The sequence below is a fragment of the Ostrea edulis genome, chromosome 6 (genome assembly GCF_947568905.1).
Source record: "Ostrea edulis chromosome 6, xbOstEdul1.1, whole genome shotgun sequence".
In the NCBI taxonomy this organism is placed as follows: Eukaryota; Metazoa; Mollusca; class Bivalvia; order Ostreida; family Ostreidae; genus Ostrea; species Ostrea edulis.
The window spans coordinates 4,155,525-4,177,198 of record NC_079169.1 but is presented as its reverse complement, the minus strand read 5'-3'; the positions used below and the strand labels follow the sequence as shown (position 1 = coordinate 4,177,198).

The window sequence follows — 21,674 nt, the reverse complement described above, 5'->3', positions numbered from 1 at the left end:
AATATTTCTAAAATGCACGCGTTAGTCTGCTGTCCTTCCCTAACATGTATATTGATCAAATTCCCGAATCTCTGTGTATGCATTATGCCCCCACCTCTATTAAAATTGTGCTTATGAACATGCATGTATATGTACATGTATTATTTATATACCTGTATCCTTGGCAATATTGTTTATATGATTATGAAATCATAGTATGTACCATTGTAAATGGTTTGAGTGAATAAATGAATTGAATTGGGTAAAAAAAAACTTGCATACACGTTTACTGAAATTAGAAATAACGATATTCAAATTACAGAAATACATGAATTTTAGGTGAATTTAATACATGATTTATAAGGAAAGCGACAAACTTTCATATCGCTTAACTTTCACCACTTCGACCATATTATGAATCAATACAATTAGCAATGCAAAATACATGTACCACCAGTGGGCCAAAAAAAAATTATCTGCTTTTAAAAATAGACGTTGTATTGGTAAATTGCTTAGTATGAATAAACCTTTATTTCAAATATTTTAGTCACTAAATAGCACTGAACGACTGCTGTTACATCAAATGTAAAACTTGTTTGGTCTGAACTGATAAATAGAAAGCAATGCGAAATGAAGAAATATATGCATATTTTGTCTGCGAATACCTCTGCAAGAAAACATATCCTCTTTAGAACCTCTTTAGAAATTGTTTTAGTACTGCTGGACATTTGCTGTTTTTGCTCACCCGAGCCGAAAATTCAACTGAACATTTCTGATCGGAGCTATTTCGTCATAGGTCTATCTTTAATCTTTCATATTTTTGACTTCTTTCACTTGGTTAATATAAAACACACTTGCCCTAAAGTATTGTTGAGGAAAATGTCATTTAAATTTGGTCAATTGGCGAGATACTGAAGAGATAATTTATATAGACCAGGGGGTTTGGAAAACCTTCTCAGGAACCACTGAACCGTAATAGTAAACAAAAAAAATGACGTCATGACCCCCAAAGACCAGGGAGGAGCCACAGTAGGGGTTTAAAGTTTTACATAGAATTACATAGGGTATTTATTAAAGATTTTTATCATAAACCACAAAAATTGTCCACAATGCTTTGATATGCCACCCTTTTGTACTGTAGATTCTACTTATTTGAAAACACAGGTGATCATATCGCTTGGGTTCGTATTTACAAACGCAGCCATGGACATCATTCACATAAAAGACCAAGTATAAATGATGTCACGTTTGATTCACTTTTGTCTTACGTCAAAAGACAATTAGGTCCACATCATATTCGTACAAAACTTTACTCTGTTCCATTGAGAATTTTACATACATTATTTGAAGAAGCTACAGCTAGTCTATACTTAGATTTTTCAACACCTGAATACAGACTGGACTCTATGATTATGGATGTTGCCTACCACAGACTCTTTAAACCAGCACGGTTCATGGATGATATCCCTTCCAAATCATGCTGCCAGTTCCTTAAGTTCAAATTTACAAACAAAGGAATAGATGCCGTCAACATAAGCAACATCCTTCGTCATAAAAGGGTTCAGTCGTGTATTCCAACTTATTTCAAGTTCAAGTCTACACCCTGTATTTACCACATCTATACTTCTCCAATGCATTCAAACGTTTTAATTATAAAGAAACTTTGCAGTGTCTAGATATAGATCATCTTATACGTAATCCACCAACGTGTTTTTGTTCTTCATCTTCTTTCAACTATAGTCAAGCTGGACATGTCATTACTGGTGAGAATGATATAGTTGAAAATGAGGACATCAAATCACTTATTCTAAAAGGTCCTAAATACAGAGAACCTCGGTCTTTTAATTGGCGATAGAACTTCATCTCTATTATGAATTATGTCGAAGATTATGCCAGACGATGGACTAAATATGAAAAAGAACTTGATACATTGTCAGAATGGGTTAAAGCATAAGAGGAATATTAAAATCACGCATTAGACATATTAAAACAAAAGTACGTACCATCTATCCTTCTGTGTTTAGTAAACCAGAAGTGATAAAAGAATTAGATAGGTTACATGAGGAATATGTTTTGGTTCCAGCTGACAAAGCTAGTAACAACGTTGTCTTTGTTTGTAAAGCACATTATTAAAACTGTATTTTAAACGAACTTGGCATTAATTCCACTTTTGGTTCTCGTACTTATACTCCAACTGCCTTTTCAATAGATGAAATTCTTCAAAACCATGCTTCACATTAAATATCCCAGTCAATGGGTCGAATGAATATGAGTTACCGTACATATACTGGATTCCTAAACTACATAAAACCCCTTACAAAGATACATTTCTGGATCCAGTAAGTGCTCTACCAAGCCCCTATCGTTGCTCCTCACGAAAATATTAACAGCTGTGAAGGAGAAACGTCAAACTTACTGTGCGACTACATATGCCAGAAGTGGTGTTAATCAAATGTGGATTCTAAAAAATTCTGAAGAACTTTTAGTAAAGTTGAAATCGCAAAACTTTTCCCAAATCAATAACATCAAAACTATGACTTTTAAACACTATACACGACCATTCCTCACGATAAATTAAAGACTAGACTTTTTGACATCATAGACATTGCTTCTTCAACACAAATGCAGAAAGGAAATATTCATATCTGGTGATCAGTCATCTAAAAACTTACTTTTATGAAACACCACTCTGATTCCATGCACAAGTACTCTGAAGTTGAAATAAAAATATGCTAGAGTTCCTCACTGACAATATCTTTGTGGTCTTTGGTGATCAGGTCTTCCAACAGTCTGTTGGAATTCTCACGGGCACGAATTGTGCTCCTTTGTTGGCTGACCTGTTTCTATAATCATATGAATCAGAATTTATTCAAAAACTTCTACGTGAGAAGATAAAATCTCTTGCTGTGGCCTTCAATTCGACATTTAGATATATCGACGACGCTTTGTCTATTAACAATAATAACTTTCATTCGTGTGTCGATTCGATTTATCCCCGTGAGCTCGAAATAAAAGACACCACAGAGTCGTCCACTTCTGCTTCATACTCAGATATTTTATTGAAAGTAGAGATTAACGGCAAACTGACAACTCAACTGTATGACAAACGGAATGATTTCAGCTTCTCCATCGTCAACTTCCCATATCTATGTACAATGTAGCAAAATCCCAATATCACCTGCATATGGTGTTTATATCTCTCAACTGATTCGATATGCAAGCGCTTGTTCTGCCTATGGTCCGTTTTTAAATCGAAGCAAGCTACTGACAAACAAGTTGATGGTTTCAACAGTCTCGATTGATGTCAGCATTTCGCAAACTCTATGGTCGTTATAACGATCTAGTTCGTCAATACAACCTATCATTGGGTCAAATGCTGTCTGGCGTGTTTCATACCGATTGTTAGGCCGTTCTTGACACACCGATTTTGACTACGGATAACTCCGTTTACCTGATCAAGATATAAGACTCACGGCGGGTCGACAGGGGATGCTTACTCCTCCTAGGCACCTGATCCCACCTTTGGTGTGTGCAGGGTCCGCGTTTGCCCAACTGTCTATTTTGTATTGCTTGTACGAGTTATGAGATTAATTACTGTTCATTATCTTCACCTTTCATTAAAAACTTTTTAAAGATAGTAAACCAAGCGATATAAATGTCTGTGCTTGAAACCATGATCCACGAGTGATAGGTGGAGTCATGAAAGGATGTTTAAAAGTATATTTATGCAGAAAGATATGGGAAAATCCTTTCAAAATCTTCTCAACGGGAGTCCCAATAGCACAGATGTATGAATCCAATATAGCACAGGTTTATGAATCCAATCGAGGCACCTAACCTAATCAGATCACATCCAGTTCTCAAGAACAACAGAAAAGAAATACAATAATCGTCAAACAGAGTACACATAAATATAACAGTAACATTTTATTTGAATACCACTGGAGGACATTCCGGTTTTGTTTTTAAGCAAGAAATGTAAATTGAAAGTAGCCATTTTAAACTTTCGTTTTCAGTCATTGTGACATTCTTGCTTGATTATGTCCTTTCAATGCACCCCTCGATTCGTGTCTTAGTGTACCTAGAAAAAGTTCTATCATTTTGAAAGTTGGAACATTGATTAATTAATTAGAAAGTATTGGTGTCTTTTGTCTTAGTGATTTAACATAATCATGAAACTGACAGGGCGACATGCAGAGGAAATTTAACTGGTCTGACTTATTCAGAATTTGAGTGCTCTCTCTCTCTCTCTCTCTCTCTCTCTCTCTCTCTCTCTCTCAGGAATACATGTATATGCAATTGTTAGAGATGTAGTACCAAACTGAATCCCCTTTTGCGGTTACTCGTATCTACATGTCGATGCGACGACTCACGCAGTGCTTCTCTCCTCGTAGTGTATAAAAGCACAGGTATCTGCATTTCAAATACATTTCTAAAAAAAAAATTTAAAAAACCCAACAACAACAAAACCCCACTCTGTCAATGTATTCATATACAAATGTACAGTATATTGATAGTTTTTTCCTCTAGTCCCCCCCCTTCTATTCATATCTATTTATTGACTAAAATTCAGACAACTGTGATAAAAGTAACGACTTGTTTACTGTCTAAAACGCTGAGTGTTCATCGACCTCAAATATAAATGTAGCATCATTAAAACCAAGATGAACAGTTCTTTTGTAGAAATACATGACACACTGCTAGACTACTCGGTAATATAAATGTAGCATCATTAAAACCAAGATGAACAGTTCTTTTGTAGAAATACATGACACACTGCTAGACTACTCGGTAATATAAATGTAGCATCATTAAAACCAAGATGAACAGTTCTTTTGTAGAAATACATGACACACTGCTAGACTACTCGGTAATATAAATGTAGCATCATTAAAACCAATAGGAACAGTTCTTTTGTAGAAATACATGACACACGGCTAGACTACTCGGTAATGTTTCAAAGCAGTACATGTGTATTTGATAAAATGGCATGAAACAACTGAAAATCTCCAGTATGAATTTAAGGTAGTACTCTACATCGTCATAATGGCTGACTTCCTTTAAAAACATGGATGAAAAAATTGATATCAGCAATATTTGACTTTTCCCTTTCCATTTAAATACCTAGCCGAGTAGCTCAGTAGGTTAGAATAACGACTGCTGATCTGTAGGTCGCATGTTCTAGTCCAGCAGGGGTTTTAAATTTTTTTCAGATTACCTTCTACTAAAACTGTATTTTTTGACAAAATAAAGTAAATTTGAAAATTTTCAACTTCAGAATATTTTTGTACATATCCTCCACTTTTCATCTACATCAAATGTCTCTGGTGTAGCACACCTCCTTAAGATGAAAGTTTTTTAAGCGAAAAAGGAATACAGTCAAAGTGATTAATGACTTAAAGTGATCATGCGTTTACGTTATATATATATTTTTCCAAATGTCGATGAAGAGTTACAGAGAGTTTGATGAATGATATTTTACATTTGTGTGTACTAGAAGAGTTACACAGAGATTGATGAATAATATTTTACATTTGTGTGCCCTAGAAGGGTTACAGAGAGACTGATGAATGATATTTTACATCTGTGTGCTCTAGAAGAGGTACACAGAGTTTGATGAATGATATTTTACATTTATGTCCTAGAAGAGTTACAGAGAGTTTGATGAATGATATTTTACATTTATGTGTCCTAGGTTTCCATGAAGCCATTGGTGATCTGATTGCTCTCTCGGTGTCCACACCAACTCACCTGAAAGAGCTCGGACTTCTGGACAGCGCCCAAAAGGATACAGGTGAAAATTCAGCTCATCAATCTCATTAATTAAACGGAAGGTTTGGGGGTGGGGGTGTACACTATATTCGAGAATTATTCCTCAAAGGAATAGAACTAAGCATTAATGTCGCGCGGTAACTGTTTGAAGAATACTGATATAAAAGGAAAGAAAACGCTCAAAGTGATGCTGTAAGTTTCATATTTACATGAGTTGACTCTGATTGGTTGAGAAACATTTGATAAAAACACTATGTGTATCACTTTCTGATTGATAAAACCACGCCCCCCCCCCCCCCCCTCCCCAAAGTGATAGATCGTAGCAACGGTCAACATTACCTGACAACGTTTGGTATTACAAAGATTGTTGACTGCGCGAGATACATGCGCGTACATGTACGGTTCTTCACCAAAACATACGGTACGTTTAATGTTTACCAATAGTAATATAACTGGAGCAAAGCTCGTTGCAAAGCAACGAGAGGTCTTCCGTCGGAGCTGTGTGACATAAAAACCTTGAACTTGACCATATGTCCTTGGGTCAGGTCCTAATGCAGCCTCAGTTAACATGAAAATCTGTTGTATGAAATCTAAATGTTTCTTCATTACTTGATATGGCCAGGACAGGGTTTGTATTTTTCATTGAAATGAAGGTATAAAGGTGTACTATAAATTTTTATCGTAAGGTGTTATCGCAATTCACCTTTGAATTAGAACGCTTTACCCGATATAGTATTGCGTTGTGTGACGACACAATTGAATGAGACGATTGAACAATTTGAATGACATGTTTGATGTAATACAACAAGAGTTTTCATTGGCCGATTACAGCCCGCCCACTTTCTCGAGCGGATTCAGTGTAGCTGGAGAACTGTACATAGCTCTCTGAAAAGATTCACCTCGATTTACGGGTCACAAAAAGCTGCGGACGGTTGAGGCCTGATATCGGTGTATTCTTGTGTTACTGTCTCATAAACTCAATATAAAAAAATCTTAAAATATTTTCCTACTATATACTTGTGTCCAAACATACCTTCAAATATTCATTAAAGCCACACACGACCCGAAAACTCGCAGCTTCAAATGATTTCGTTTGTTGACGTAGCCATGTTAGGTAGCCGGTCAATTCGAACTCTTGCTATTGGTATCTATTCATAAAATCGGTTGTAAGTTATGTATTCGCTCTTCATTTATTATCAACACGAATAATTAATAGAAATTAAAACTTTTTGTACCAGTTTTTGTAATTAGGTAAAATAAGCTCTAGATGAACGAAAATGCTACATAAGCCCATTAGATGGAGATCGGCCGGCGCGGCCGCTCATGACTAATGAAATCCGCACTGCCGTGAATTTAGCTTTTTTGAATAATTATCATTTAATAGGACTGGGGTGGTATATTGTTTAAACAATTTAGCTAAAATATTTGTGGGGTATTAGTACACATCTAGACGCTATTGTGCCAATATGGAAATGAACCGGGATTCGAATTGACTGGCTACCTAACATGGCTACGTCTACGAACGAAATCATCAAAAGCTGTGATCGAGTTTTTGGGTCGTATGGGGCTTTAATAAATATTTAAAGGTATGTTTGGACACTAGTATAGTAGGAAAATATGTTATGATTTTTTTAATATTAAATTTATGAGACAACAACACAAGAATACAACTTTTTCTCTTTCTTCCTTTGAAGTTTTTTTTTCCATCTAGCATCTGGCCGTCATGTTTTCAAATGCTGACTACTCCCGTATAAGGGAATTTGGGCGGACTTATACATATGGACCAATGAGAGTTTCTGTTGCATTTCGCAATTGTATTACAAACAGATTCAATTGTGTCGTCACACAACGCAATACTATATCGGCCAAAGCGTTCTAATTCAAAGGTGAATTGCGATAAATAAATTTATACTACTCAAGTACGTGCGTTTATGATCTCATTCCACGAATCAGTCTTTTGAGGCGCGCGTGTATGTGGGATTAAATTCTTTCAGCATTTAACTTTTCAGTCTCAATAATGAAGAAAAAATTACTATTTAAATTTATGATATTTATGGCTCAGGACATACAATAAAGGTTTATAACTGTTACCAATATTTTATCATACAACAAAATTATGATAGCATAATATTCAGACTGAAGAGAATAATTCATCGAGTTTGAATTATTTATACATACAAAACAAATAAATTGCTCTCAAATCTTGAATATTTTATTAAACTTTAATATCTATCTGCGTAAATACATGTAGGTATATTATGTACACAGTGCGCACAGAAGTCGCGTATGAATTTCACGCCAGGGGCACGTGCCGAAGTTACATAATTTGGACCAGGAGTTCTGAATCAATGTTTAATCAAAGTCATTGTTTTTAAACAATAAAACAACAAATCATTTGAAATGAGACTGGTCGGCCATGGGTTTCTGAATATTCTATACGCATGTTTAGATTTGGTTTAATCATGATTATAAACTATTGATTTCAACACATGTTCAGAAATAATTCGTTATGTTTGTAAAATGTATCCATTTTCTTTTTCACAACGAAGAATTTGAGTAAAGTTTGTGTGTTCAGTAATCACAGATCGCTAGTCCAGCAGCGATGAATCTCCGATATTAAACACACATTCAATTAGACATGATTGAGAAACAAACTGTATATTAAATTGCAGATTTTAAAATTGATGCCTGACTCAATGCTTTAGAGCTTTGAATTTAAAACAAATCAAACATAAGACCAGGGATGTATAAACAAGTATATACATTCCCGGAAAGACTAAATTATTCGAAAAATCCAATATGATCAAAAACATAACATTCTGTGTTGTATTTAGGACGACAATGTTTACTTTGTGTACATGCCCTGGTTCACACGTGATGGTTCCTCGAGGCGGTTACGTAATTGTAAACAAAAATAAACCCCGCGGTGTATGTAAGATGAGTGTAGTTAATGACTGAGTTATTCTATGCTTGAAGGTTTGTTTCTTCAATTAAATATATCGTTGTTTTAATAACAAACATAGAAGAGATAACCTTTTCCTCTTTTTTTCTTTGGAACGATTGTTTATATTAAAGCTACTAAATGATAAAAAAAAGAAAGTTGTCGAAAGATGATTTTTAAAGGAACCATAGATCACGTTAAAACCTTATTTTAAAAGAATATTAGCATTTCATGAAGTCAGATTTATCAATTAAAGCAAGTTTATTTAAGTTATACGCATACCCCCCCCCCCCCCTTCACCTACCTAATGATACGGTTACCTGTTTGCGGGTCAAGCTTTTTACTCATATATAACACAATTCTCGAGCAAAATATTATGTTTATGAGATCAATAAGATGTTAAAGAACTTTTCCAGCGAAAGCCATATCGAAATATTTACTGTTTTTGAGTTATAAAGCGAAAACTTTGAAGATCCCCAGATCCCTAATTTAAGGGATACCAAAAGAAAGCTCTTAACATTTTGCACAACTTTTGTTCTACACGTCTTAACAAACTGTTTTTTAGTTTAAAAGATACAAAGGAAAATATGTGTAATTGTTTTGCTCCTTTAGGCGTCCTAATTTTTTAACCCTGTCAACCACCATTTCGAACGTTGTAATCAAAAAACAAAAAACGATGTGCACAACTACAATGCTCCTACTTTTCATTTTCAATGCATTTTCTGCTCAAGCTTATACAGTCTCGGAGCCTTTGTCTGGAAACCATAGCCCCTAAAGTTTCATTCAAAGGGGAATAACTCGTGAACAGAAGGGAATTTCTTAAATGTAGTACATGATTTTAAAATTGGCCTGTAAAGTTTATAAACCCTGAAAATTTAAGCAAAATCCATGCAGAAATGAGCGAGATATGAAGCTTCAAAGTTAGCGTCTAGGAAAAAGGGGGGGGAAAGAATAATAAGAATAATCTTAACCAGCACAATCAGTAGAAGGTCTTCCGTTGTTACGGAAGACCTTAACTAGTTTGAAATGGTTTTTCAAAGGATGATTATTTCCGATTTCAATGTCACCCGCCTTTGCATACAATAGTTATTATATTATTCTGAATATTGTCAACAATTACGGTTGGCATACCATAAACGAAACGTATATTTTTATGGTGAAACGTATGCGCATGAATTCCGCGCAATTAATATTTCATTTGTAGTTTCACCCGTTATCAAGTGATGTTGACCGTTGCTACGTGCTGTTACAATGGAGGGCGTGGTTTTATCGTTCAGAGGGTGAAAATATTTTTCATCAAATGTTTCTCGACCATTATTCTTTATCAAATATTTCTAAACCAATCAGACTCAACCAATCTACAATGAAAGTATTGATTGATTGATTGAATATTGTTTAACGTCCCTCTCGAGAATATTTCACTCATATGGAGACGTCACCACTGCCGGCGAAGGGCTGCAAAATTTTAGCCTCTGCTCGGCGCTTATGGCCTTTGAGCAAGGAGGGGTCTTTAGCGTGCCACACCTGCTGTGACACGGGATCTCGGTTTTTGCGGTCCTATCCGAAGGACCGCCTCATGTAGTCGCCTTCCACGACAAGCAAGGGGTACTGAGGACCTATTCTAACCCGGATCCCAACGGGATACAATGAAAGTAGATATAATAATCATTGCATGCAAACAAGAGTAACATTGAAACGCTGGTGTGACAGTTAAAGAAGATTACCGAGGGTGACGCCGTAGACGTAGATATAATTATTCTGAGATTTGCAGTCAGAAACTCATTGCGATAAGAACTATTTTTACAGAGAGTGACCTGAACTTTTTGATGGTCCAGGCCCTCCGAAAAATCGCTTTCCTTCCGTTCGGATATTTAATTGACCAATGGCGGTGGAGCGTTTTTAGTGGGAACACGACGGAGGCTAACTACAACAGAGACTGGTGGGATCTAAGGTGAGTTCTCTACAACAATCTGTATTACCAGTGACATATTTTTAAAAGAAATAATGACTGCGTTTTCGCGAAAGTTACAGGATAACCAGTGTTGTGTTGAAATATAAAAACCGAGGCGATCAGCTGAAACGCTTATATTTCAATATAGTTCGAAACCAAGGAGGTTATCCTGCAACATACATGAAAATAAGAACATTATTTCTATTCTACTACGACTCAGAAACATACAGCCGATTGTTTTCCTATATAGCTATAATTAAGTCTTTGTGACATTTCCGAAATTTCCGAAACTGTCTATATTGTTTTTTGCTGACGAGAAAGGTGAGAGTTTTGAAAAATATTTCAAACATTTAGTTTGATGTTAATGGATCATATCAAGTGCTTTCAATACAGTTCTAGAAAAACTTGCCTGTATATCGCTGCGTCATGCTTACATGTGCATTCCTCTCGGATTGCAGGCCATTAGTTTATGTTTTTCAGTTTGATATTTATATAAAATTGAATTATCAGTCATCGACTTTATTGTTGCATTAGCAAAACTCGAAGTGCAAGTGAGAAGTATATCAATTGTCTCATAATCGATAAATACATTTGAAGGTATATTGTAGAATAATGACCTTGTCATTTCTTTGATGTTTGCTATAACTGTGGTAGAACACCTGATAGGACGTGTCGAGGTTGGATATCAGTCAGGAAATTATCTAGTTTGGGCGTGGCCTCTGTTTCTAAGTTTGAAATGACACATGAGCATACTCATATATGCTGAAAAAGGATACTATTCACATTCTGTTTTCGATAGAACAAGAAAGAAAATTCATTGTTTGTATTTCATAGAATTATTGATTATATATTTTAATTATTTATTTGTATGTGACTAACAAATCTTTAAAGTAAACGTTTTGTCATTGGCATTCACCCATCACCAGACTATAAAATCCGCCTGTAGTTCTTTTGAAATGAAATGAGTAATTATAAAAAAGACAGAAGTCGAGGAATCACTGTTTAGCAATCTGTATGATGTGGGACGTTCACTTCATTTCTTGAAGGCTTCAGGGAACCAGTCTCAATAGGCTGTCTTCCCACACTTTTTTGTTGGTATTATATCTCATTTATCTAAGCCGGGGATATTTTTTTTTCATTAGTCAGAAGTTTAAAATGTATACTGGTGGGGGCGTATATGTTCCCATTTCTACAGTAACCCTTTTCTTCATAAACTCCGGATCAATCCTTGGGATTTGAAATACAATGAATAGACTCTGTAGTGGATTGTCTTAGAATTAGTCTGATTTATATGTTAAGTGAGCTTCTGACAGTGTTCTGGAAATTAACCAGCAGGATCGGTTGTGATATAATTTTGGTTTGGGCACTGGCTTTGCAGTCGGGGAAGTGTGTGTGTGTGTGTGTGTGTGGGGGGGGGGGGGGGGGGGGGGGGGGGGGGGGGCTTGATCGATTCTTGATCGGGCGTTAACCTAAGACTCTCACATCCAAAACCCAACGCTACGTATGAATGTATTAATATGTGATGACTATATGGTTAATTTCGGTGGTCTTTAAGTCTTAGTGAAAGATTCCTGTCACGTACTAATAATCAGGTTTTTAGCTCACCTGAACCGAAGGTTCAAGTGCGCTTTTCTGATCACATTTTATCCGGCGTCCGTCTGTCTGTCTGTAAACTTTTCACATTTTCGACTTCTTCTCCAGAACCACGGAGTCTATTTCAACCAAACTTAGCCAAAAGCATCCTTGGGTGAAGGGCTTTAAAGTTTGTTCAAATGAATGACCATGTCCCTTTCAAAGGGAGATAATCACAAAAATGCAAAAATAGGGTGGGGTTATTTAAAAATCTTCTTCTCAAGAACCACTGGGTCAGAAGAGCTGAAATTTACCTGAAAGCTTCCTGACATAATGCAAATTCAAGTTTGTTCAAATCATGGCCCCCAGGGGTAGGATGGGGTCACAAGGGGGGATCAAAGTTTTACATACAAATATATAGGAAAAATCTTTTAAAATCTTCTTCTCAAGAACCACTGAGCCAGAAAAGCTGAATTTTACATGAAAACTTTCTGACATAGTGCAGATTCAAGTTTGCTCAAATCATGCCCCCGGGGGTAGGATGGGGCCACAAGGGGGGATCAAAGTTTTACGTACAAATATATAAAAAAAAATCTTTTAAAATCTTCTTCTCAAGAACCACTGAGCCAGAAAAGCTGAGATTTACGTGAAAGCTTCCTGACATAAAGCAAATTCAAGTTTGTTCAAATCATGGGCCCCGGGGGTTGGATGGGGCCACAATAGGGGATCAAAGTTTTACATACAAATATATAAGAAAAATCTTTTAAAATCTTCTTCTCAAGAACCACTGAGCCAGAAAAGCTGATTTTTACATGAAAACTTTCTAACATAGTGCAGATTCAAGTTTGCTCAAATCATGGGCCCCGGGGGTAGGATGGGGCCACAAGGGGGGATCAAAGTTTTACGTACAAATATATAAAAAAAAAAAATCTTTTAAAATCTTCTTCTCAAGAACCACTAAGCCAGAAAAGCTGAGATTTACGTGAAAGCTTCCTGACATAAAACAAATTCAAGTTTGTTCAAATCATGGGCCCCGGGAGTTGGATGGGGCCACAATAGGGGATCAAAGTTTTACATACAAATATATAAGAAAAATCTTTTAAAATCTTCTTCTCAAGAACCACTGAGCCAGAAAAGCTGAGATTTACGTGAAAGCTTCCTGACATAAATCAAATTCAAGTTTGTTCAAATCATGGGCCCCGGGAGTTGGATGGGGCCACAATAGGGGATCAAAGTTTTACATACAAATATATAGGAAAAATCTTTTAAAATCTTCTTCTCAAGAACCACTGAGCCAGAAAAGCTGATTTTTACATGAAAACTTTCTGACATAGTGCAGATTCAAGTTTGCTCAAATCATGCCCCCGGGGGTAGGATGGGGCCACAAGGGGGGATCAAAGTTTTACGTACAAATATATAAAAAAAAAACTTTTAAAATCTTCTTCTCAAGAACCACTGAGCCAGAAAAGCTGATTTTTATATGAAAACCTTCTGACATAGTGCAGATTCAAATTTGCTCAAATCATGCCCCCCGGGGGTAGGATGGGGCCACAAGGGGGATCAAAGTTTTACGTACAAATATATAAAAAAAATCTTTTAAAATCTTCTTCTCAAGAACCACTGAGCCAGAAAAGCTGATTTTTACATGAAAACCTTCTGACATAGTGCATATTCAAGTTTGCTCAAATCATGCCCCCCGGGGGTAGGATGGGGCCACAAGGAGGATCAAAGTTTTACGTACAAATATATAGGAAAAAGCTTCTTCTCAAGAACCACTGAGTCAGAAAAGCTGATATTTACAAGAAAACTTTCTGACATAGTGCAGATTCAAGTTTGTTCAAATCATGCCCCCCCTCCCCCCTCCCCCCCCCCCCCCCCCCCGGGGAGGGGGTCAAAGATTTACATACAAATATAGAGAAAATCTTTAAAAATCTTCTTCTCAAGAACCATTGGGCCAAAGAAGTTGACATTTACATGAAAGCTTTCTGACGTAGTGTAGAATCAAGTTTACAACAATCGTGGCCTCCAGGGGTAGTTGGGGCCATAATAGGGACTAAGGTCTTACATGCAAATATATATGGAAAGTCTTCAGATATGGGCCAAGGTGACTCAGGTGAGCGATGTGGCCCATAGGCCTCTTGTTTTTGTTTTTTTGTTTTTTTGGTCTCCAAATTAATATGGTATTGTATCTATAATGGCGATTTATTGATATATCATGCAACATACTGTGAAAAAAAAAATAACAGCTTGAGGATGACGAGGAGCACTGCAGTACATGAAATGTATCATGAAAAGCGAAGATAACAAGCAGTGATCAATCTCATATCGCCTATAATGTAAAACTTATACGGTACCAATTTTGATGCACCAGATGCGCATTTCGACAAATAATGTCTCTTCAGTGATCAGTGATGCTCAACCGAAATCTTTGAAATCCGAAATAACTATGAAGTTTTAGAGCTAAATATAGCCAAAAACAGCGTGCCAAAAAGTGGAGCCAAATTCGTCCAAGGATAAAAGTTATGCATGAAGCAATACAAAATAGAGAGTTGGGCAAACACGGACCCCTGGATATACCAGAGGTGGGATCAGGTGTCTAGGAGGAGTAAGCATCCCCAGTCGACCGGTCAAACCCGCTCTATGTCTTGATCAGGTAAACGGAGTTATCCGTAGTCAACATCAGTGTGTAAAGAACGGCCTAACAATCGGTATGAAACACGCCAGACAGCATTTGACCTAATGATAGGTTGTATTGGTAATCTAGATCGTTATAACGACCATTGATAGAATATCCAAAATGCTGACTTCAATCGAGACTGTTGAAACCCCTACACTATCAACTTGTTTGTCAGTAGCCTGCCTAGAATTGAAAACTGACCATACGCAGAACAATCTCTTATGTATCGAATCAGTTGAGAGCTATAAACACCATATGCAGGTGATAATGGAATATTGGAAATTGACGATAGAGAAGCTGAAATCATCCCGTTTGTCATGAAGTTGAGTTTTTAGTTTGCCCTTAATATCTACTTTCAATAAAATATCTAAACTATGAAGCAAAAGTGGACGACTCTGTGGTACCTTTTAAAAAATCATCGCCACAAAAAAAAAAAAAAAAAAAAAAAAAAAAAACACTTCAGAAGAAGGGGGGAGGGGGGTAGTACTTAGTGTCCATACTTCAAATGCCTATGGTGCCCCGCATATTCCATCATATTTCAATTATGGAATATTGGAAATGAAATTTTGCATGTACTCTACTCTTCAGATGCCGTTACCAAGGAATATTTCCGCCTGTTGAGCGAAGTGAGGACGATTTTGACCCCGGTGCCAAATATCACATTCCATCGGGTACCCCGTATATCAGGTAAATTACGCTATAACTAGTACCCCGCATATCAGGTAAATTACTATATAACTGGTACCCCGCATATCAGGTAAATTACTATATAACTGGTACCCCGCATATCAGGTAAATTACTATATAACTGGTACCCCGCATATCAGGTAAATTACTATATAACTGGTACCCCGTATATCAGGTAAATTACTATAACTGGTACTCAGCCCGTATATCAGGCAAATTACTATTAATAACTAGTACCCTGTATATCAGGTAAATTACTATATAACTGGTACCCCGTATATCAGGTAAATTACTATATAACTGGTACCCCGTATATCAGGTAAATTACTATAACTAGTACCCTGTATATCAGGTAAATTACTATAACTAGTACCCTGTATATCAGGTAAATTACTATAACTAGTACCCTGTATATCAGGTAAATTACTATAACTGGTACCCTGTATATCAGGTAAATTACTATAACTGGTACCCCGTATATCAGGTAAATTACTATAACTGGTGCCCCGTATATCAGGTAAATTACTATAACTAGTACCCTGTATATCAGGTAAATTACTATAACTAGTACCCTGTATATCAGGTAAATTACTATAACTAGTACCCTGTATATCAGGTAAATTACTATAACTAGTACCCTGTATATCAGGTAAATTACTATAACTAGTACCCTGTATATCAGGTAAATTACTATAACTAGTACCCTGTATATCAGGTAAATTACTATAACTAGTACCCTGTATATCAGGTAAATTACTATAACTAATACCCTGTATATCAGGTATATTACTATAACTAGTACCCTGTATATCAGGTAAATTACTATAACTAATACCCTGTATATCAGGTAAATTACTATAACTAGTACCCTGTATATCAGGTAAATTACTATAACTAGTACCCTGTATATCAGGTAAATTACTATAACTAATACCCTGTATATCAGGTATATTACTATAACTAGTACCCTGTATATCAGGTAAATTACTATAACTAGTACCCTGTATATCAGGTAAATTACTATAACTAGTACCCTGTATATCAGGTAAATTACTATATAACTGGTACCCTGTATATCAGGTAAATTACTATAACTAGTACCCTGTATATCAGGTAAATTACTATAACTGGTACCCCGTATATCAGGTATATTACTATTATAACTGGTACCCCGTATTTCAGGTAAATATTAATGACTGGTACCCCGTGTATCAGGTAAATTACTATATAACTGGTGTTTAGAAAAGACAAACAAACTATATTTGACTTCTGGAGAACTCGTACAAGTATTGTATAATCTTCAAATCAATCAGATTAAAATCAAATCCTTTAATTGATCGGGTACTTGTAGCGATCTACGTGAGCGGATCAAAGGATCTGATTTTAAGGTATTCCATGTATAATGAAAGGATAATGAGCAATTTTGAAGGATTTAGATTAACATAAAAGTTTATTGTTAAATAATGATGAAAGTGAAGCAGATGAAATTCACATAACTGGTAAATGATTAGAAGCTGACCTTTTTGCACTTAAGGCTTTTTAGAAGAGTTGTCTGCCCTTTGTATAAATAAGAAAAATCGAATTTTCTAAAAATGAGTGTGGTCAATGATTAATTTTATTTCATATTTTCATAAAAAGAAAGTGTATGTAACTTTCTACCAAGAAATAATTATGAAAATATAATTTGTTTTTAAAATATTGTAATAAAATATGCCTTTCCCATATACTTCAATGTTAAATTCTAGGTGAACTGAATTAAGAAGTAAACAAAATTTTGAAAATTCCTATAGTGGATTATTTTTATTTGATGAACTCTTCAAAATGATACCATGATTACAAATATTCCACCATCCATTTATTAGATATGAAATATGGTCATTATACATTGAATACCTTAATCAGATTGTGTTCAAATGATTTTCTACTGAATGATTTTTTTCAATTTTGACTGTAAAGAGTTTATTTTTATAAACCATTGTCTTCTATGAAATCCTATTAGTATCATGTTATTTTAAAAAAAAAAATGACATTCCACTATCTCGTAGGGAGATCTTGAGACAGTTTTATACATGGAAATGCTTAGTTATTTACTACTTGTTTCCAAAGTTCTAGTCATTCTAGTCGTCCAACTCGGATCTGGTCTCGCAATGAAATTTTTAAAAAGAAGGCTGATTTAAAGGTTAATCCTAATAGAGGTGGGGGGGGGGGGGGGTCTGGGGTAAATGGTGCAAAATCCTGCATTCTGAGCATTTCATGGCACTTCTTTCTTACTTTTAAATTGTCTACTTCTTAAACAAAACTTCAATGTTAAATATAATTTTTAAGAATGTTGTATTTGACGAAAATATCGTAAATATATATCAGTGTGTCGTCTTCCTTATCTTAGAATTAAATGATATACTGGAGTTGATAAATTTGAATGATGCAATATTACATGTAAGCTAACATCCACCTTTCATATCGTTTTGGCTCTAAGTCTCGTTCAGATTCAACTATAGTCTTAAACGTTTTGGTCCACAAAAAAAAAGGGGGGGGGGGGGTCTTGACCCCTGGACCTCTCCCCAGTGGCGGATTTAGAGGGGGCGCAGCCGCCCCCCCCCCCCCCTTAAATTTTCAAATTTAAGGTAAATCGCGGTATCTTGTTGCGGAAAATGTACTAAACGATAAAAGAAACTCCAGGAGAAATAAATGACAAAATCTTTTGATTTCTTGATTACTTTATTGGGAGAATTTAATCCCCCCCAAAAAAAAATTCTTAAAATTTGTGTCATTTTATTAATTTCATCTTATTAAAATGATAGAAAATAGTACAAATGACTAAATAGGAGAAATATTTCAAGCCCCATAAAATCTGTAAAATCCAGGAGCTTTCGGGGGTTTCGCTCCCTGGACCCCCACCAGGGCTTCGCTTCATAAAGTGGCGCCCCCCGTAACCGCAATTCCTGGATCCGCCCCTGCCCCCCTCTGGATCCGCCCTTATATCATAATGCGATTGTGTATGGAAGTTCAAGACGCTAGACGTAGACTAGTACTAGTGCACTGGTTTCGAGATAAGTCTGAGTTATTTTTCTTTGGAGAACTCTCGTACATAGTAAGGCGGGAAACAATTTGTTTACATGCGGGAGTGGGACGAACGTTCATCGCTGCATAAATGTGTCTGCTGAGTAAATTTCTCATTCGCGGTTTCATCACCCAAGTTCGACTGACTGTATTCAGGGAGTAATTTTAGAATACACGGAATTCTTCGTTGAGGCTGGATATTTGGACTGATGCCTCTTCCGGAACAGGCGTCACTCCAGCCTCGACGAATCTCGCTGAGATTACTTGCAAGTATGACATTGTTTTTATGTTTTGACTTTAGTAAAACATTTATTTTGATGGTATTTTGTATTTCTTACATTACATATTTAAGGAGAACCGCTTTTAATACATTTTATTGTCTTCCTCATTGACTGTAGGCCCACCGTCTCACTTCTAAGGCATTCAAAGTTCCACTAAATGCACCTCCTATTTCGGCATTGAATGCACACTAGGATCATTTCAATTTGTTGACCAAACAAACATGGAAGGAAATAGTAACTTGTTGATTTTTTTAGCCGAGTTGTTTAGCAAATCTCGGCTTTTAAATTGGCGAAGGATAGGCGGGTAGCGTCCCCAATTAGCTTGTCCGGTCTCTAACTTTCATACTTTTTGGTGCATCTTTGTGAGATTTACATAACATGATCACATCCAAAAGAGGAAGGTTCTTATTTATTTTGAGGTCAAAGGTCAAAGTATCTTTTTCACTATATACTGTAGATTTGAGCTTGCCTCTAACTTTTATACATGTACTTGCTGGTGCATGTTTATCAGACTTCAAGTCCTGATGACATTCAAGATTCATGTTGCTTTCGAAATCCAAAGGTCAAGGTCATTATCACACTAAACACCTATTGCGGCCATTCAAAGCTTCAATATACTTACAAACTATATTAAATATAGGGCTGGGACGATTCAGGGTTAGCTCGATTCGGTTCGGTTTCGATTCAGAACAGCACGGTTCGATTATTTTCGATTCGGTTCATGTTAGGTCCAATTTATCTAATGACACCACAAAAATTAGCAATTTTAATGAGGAACATATTTGATTTGATTTTAATCAAGTTATATAACTATATGTTGTCATTTGTAAAAATCATATCTATTCATAATGGAATTTTATAACTTTGATAGAAAAAAGAAAACACTTGACAGTCTTTTAAAATTTGTTATATTAATGTACTGCATAAGTTTTGGATTATTAAACAAATCTATAGTGAATCTAAAATGTATATGATATTGTTTTCATTGGTATACAAAAAATCAACAATTCTATCAATTGAGAGTCCTTGAAAATCTCTCCTTTATTGATTTACTTCTCTCATATATTAACTGTCAAATCTGTGTCATTACCTACGATGTTGATTTCACTCCACCACTGACAGAAATGCTATATGTCATGTAAAGATAAACTGCAATGATCTTACGGACCATATTCTGTTGGTATCTGAGTGGTGAAAATGCTAACTCTCAACACAGTAGTGATTTAAATCTCTGTTGCATAAAAAAACCACATGTTCTGCACATCAATCGGACGCCATATTTGTTGTTTTGGTGTTAATAAAATCCGAACCGAAATCCAGAATTTGTAATTGGTGCATCGAATCGAATGGTATGAATCGCGGTGCACCGCACAACCCTAATTAAATACATGCATGTTTTTACTTCGTGAATGCAAGCGTGCATAATTTTCCAAACTGCAACTCGGCCATATGCATCTAAATGATGCGTTTTAACAATTTTTTTATCTTATACAATTGAACATCTATATTGAAACGTTATCCCAAAACAACGTATTCACATCAATAATCACACATTTTCCCCGCCAAATCAAACGGTTCTAAAAGTTTGCAATAGCTTGTGAAACTCGTATTTATATATATATATATGTATATATTTTCTCATTTACAAAATCTTTTCTCATAATTTGAGATAATTATTTTGTAATTACTAGATCCTTTATGGTAATAACGAGATTTTAGATTCTGGGAATTGCTGTATATTATGTACATGTAAAAGGCACCTAAGCTGAAAGATTAGTATGTATTATGTTTTATTTAGAAACTGCTCCAGTGAGTATTCAGGCAGAGTTGCGTTGCATTGACACTGCTTTATATTACAGGTATTTCATCAGTCATATCCTACAGTTCCAGTTCCATAAGGCCTTGTGTCAGGAGAAGGGACACAATGGACCGCTGCACCTGTGTGATATCTACAACTCGAAAGCTGCTGGGGACAAGTTAAAGTGAGTCTTGTGACAGACAGAGGGAGGACGACTTTTTTTTTTCAAATAGCGAGTAAATTGAATATGGTATTTTGCAGTACATGTATTAATTGAAATCAATTATTGACAGGAATGCTTTAAAGCTCGGGGCATCCAGACCATGGCCAGAAGTCCTTAAGATGTTAACAGGAACACCTAAGATGGACGCAGGACCGATGATTGAGTACTTTTCCCCACTGATTGAATGGCTAAAGAAAACCAACGAGGAGGAGAAGAACATCCCAGGGTGGGCCTCGTACGGCTGTCCATCTGTTGAGTAAGTAGACATTCATCCAAATGTGTTTATTAATGAAAAATTGTCAGTACAGTATCATGTTTTGCGATCTAGAAATTTTGTTGGTTTCATCATTACATATTTTATTTTAATTTTTGGATTTTTCTCTCTCTCTCTCTCTCTCTCTCTCTCTCTCTCTCTCTCTCTCTCTCTCAATACATGTATATATCTGATCTAGGTTTCAATGAATAACTTCAATTTAAAAAAGATAATATTATATATATAGTGGGGTTAGAAACGTGGTCTCCTTACTACGGTATATGTATTTCTGGCTATTAGGTTAATGATTCGATATCTTTTACACTTTTTTTATGATGATTAAGTTCTAGCTCTTAAATTAAAAAATACGTATGCTTGTTGGCGTGATATTGGCATGAAGGGGTCATTGATGTGGGGCTTGTGGCAGAGATCCTGAATTCAATCCTTGGCAGAAGCATGTGTTCATTTACTGTCTTTGTT

The 21,674-nt window shown here is 35.9% G+C and overlaps 1 protein-coding gene across 4 annotated transcripts in view; it reads left to right on the top strand.

Annotated features, from left to right (window-relative positions):
- The window catches only part of LOC130047084 (uncharacterized), a 117,153-nt gene that overhangs the window by 10,988 nt on the left and 84,491 nt on the right, over positions 1 to 21,674 (top strand). For all 4 annotated transcript variants that reach the window (XR_008796134.1, XR_008796133.1, XM_056141316.1 and 1 more), the window contains exons 9-13: positions 5,675 to 5,773; positions 10,499 to 10,643; positions 15,481 to 15,579; positions 20,780 to 20,902; positions 21,012 to 21,197. Coding sequence is in view for 2 of the 4 variants with exons in the window: in XM_056141316.1 (XP_055997291.1) it covers positions 5,675 to 5,773; positions 10,499 to 10,643; positions 15,481 to 15,579; positions 20,780 to 20,902; positions 21,012 to 21,197 (652 nt within the window). In the remaining 2 variants the exon portion in view is untranslated. The remainder of the gene's footprint in view (positions 1 to 5,674; positions 5,774 to 10,498; positions 10,644 to 15,480; positions 15,580 to 20,779; positions 20,903 to 21,011; positions 21,198 to 21,674) is intronic.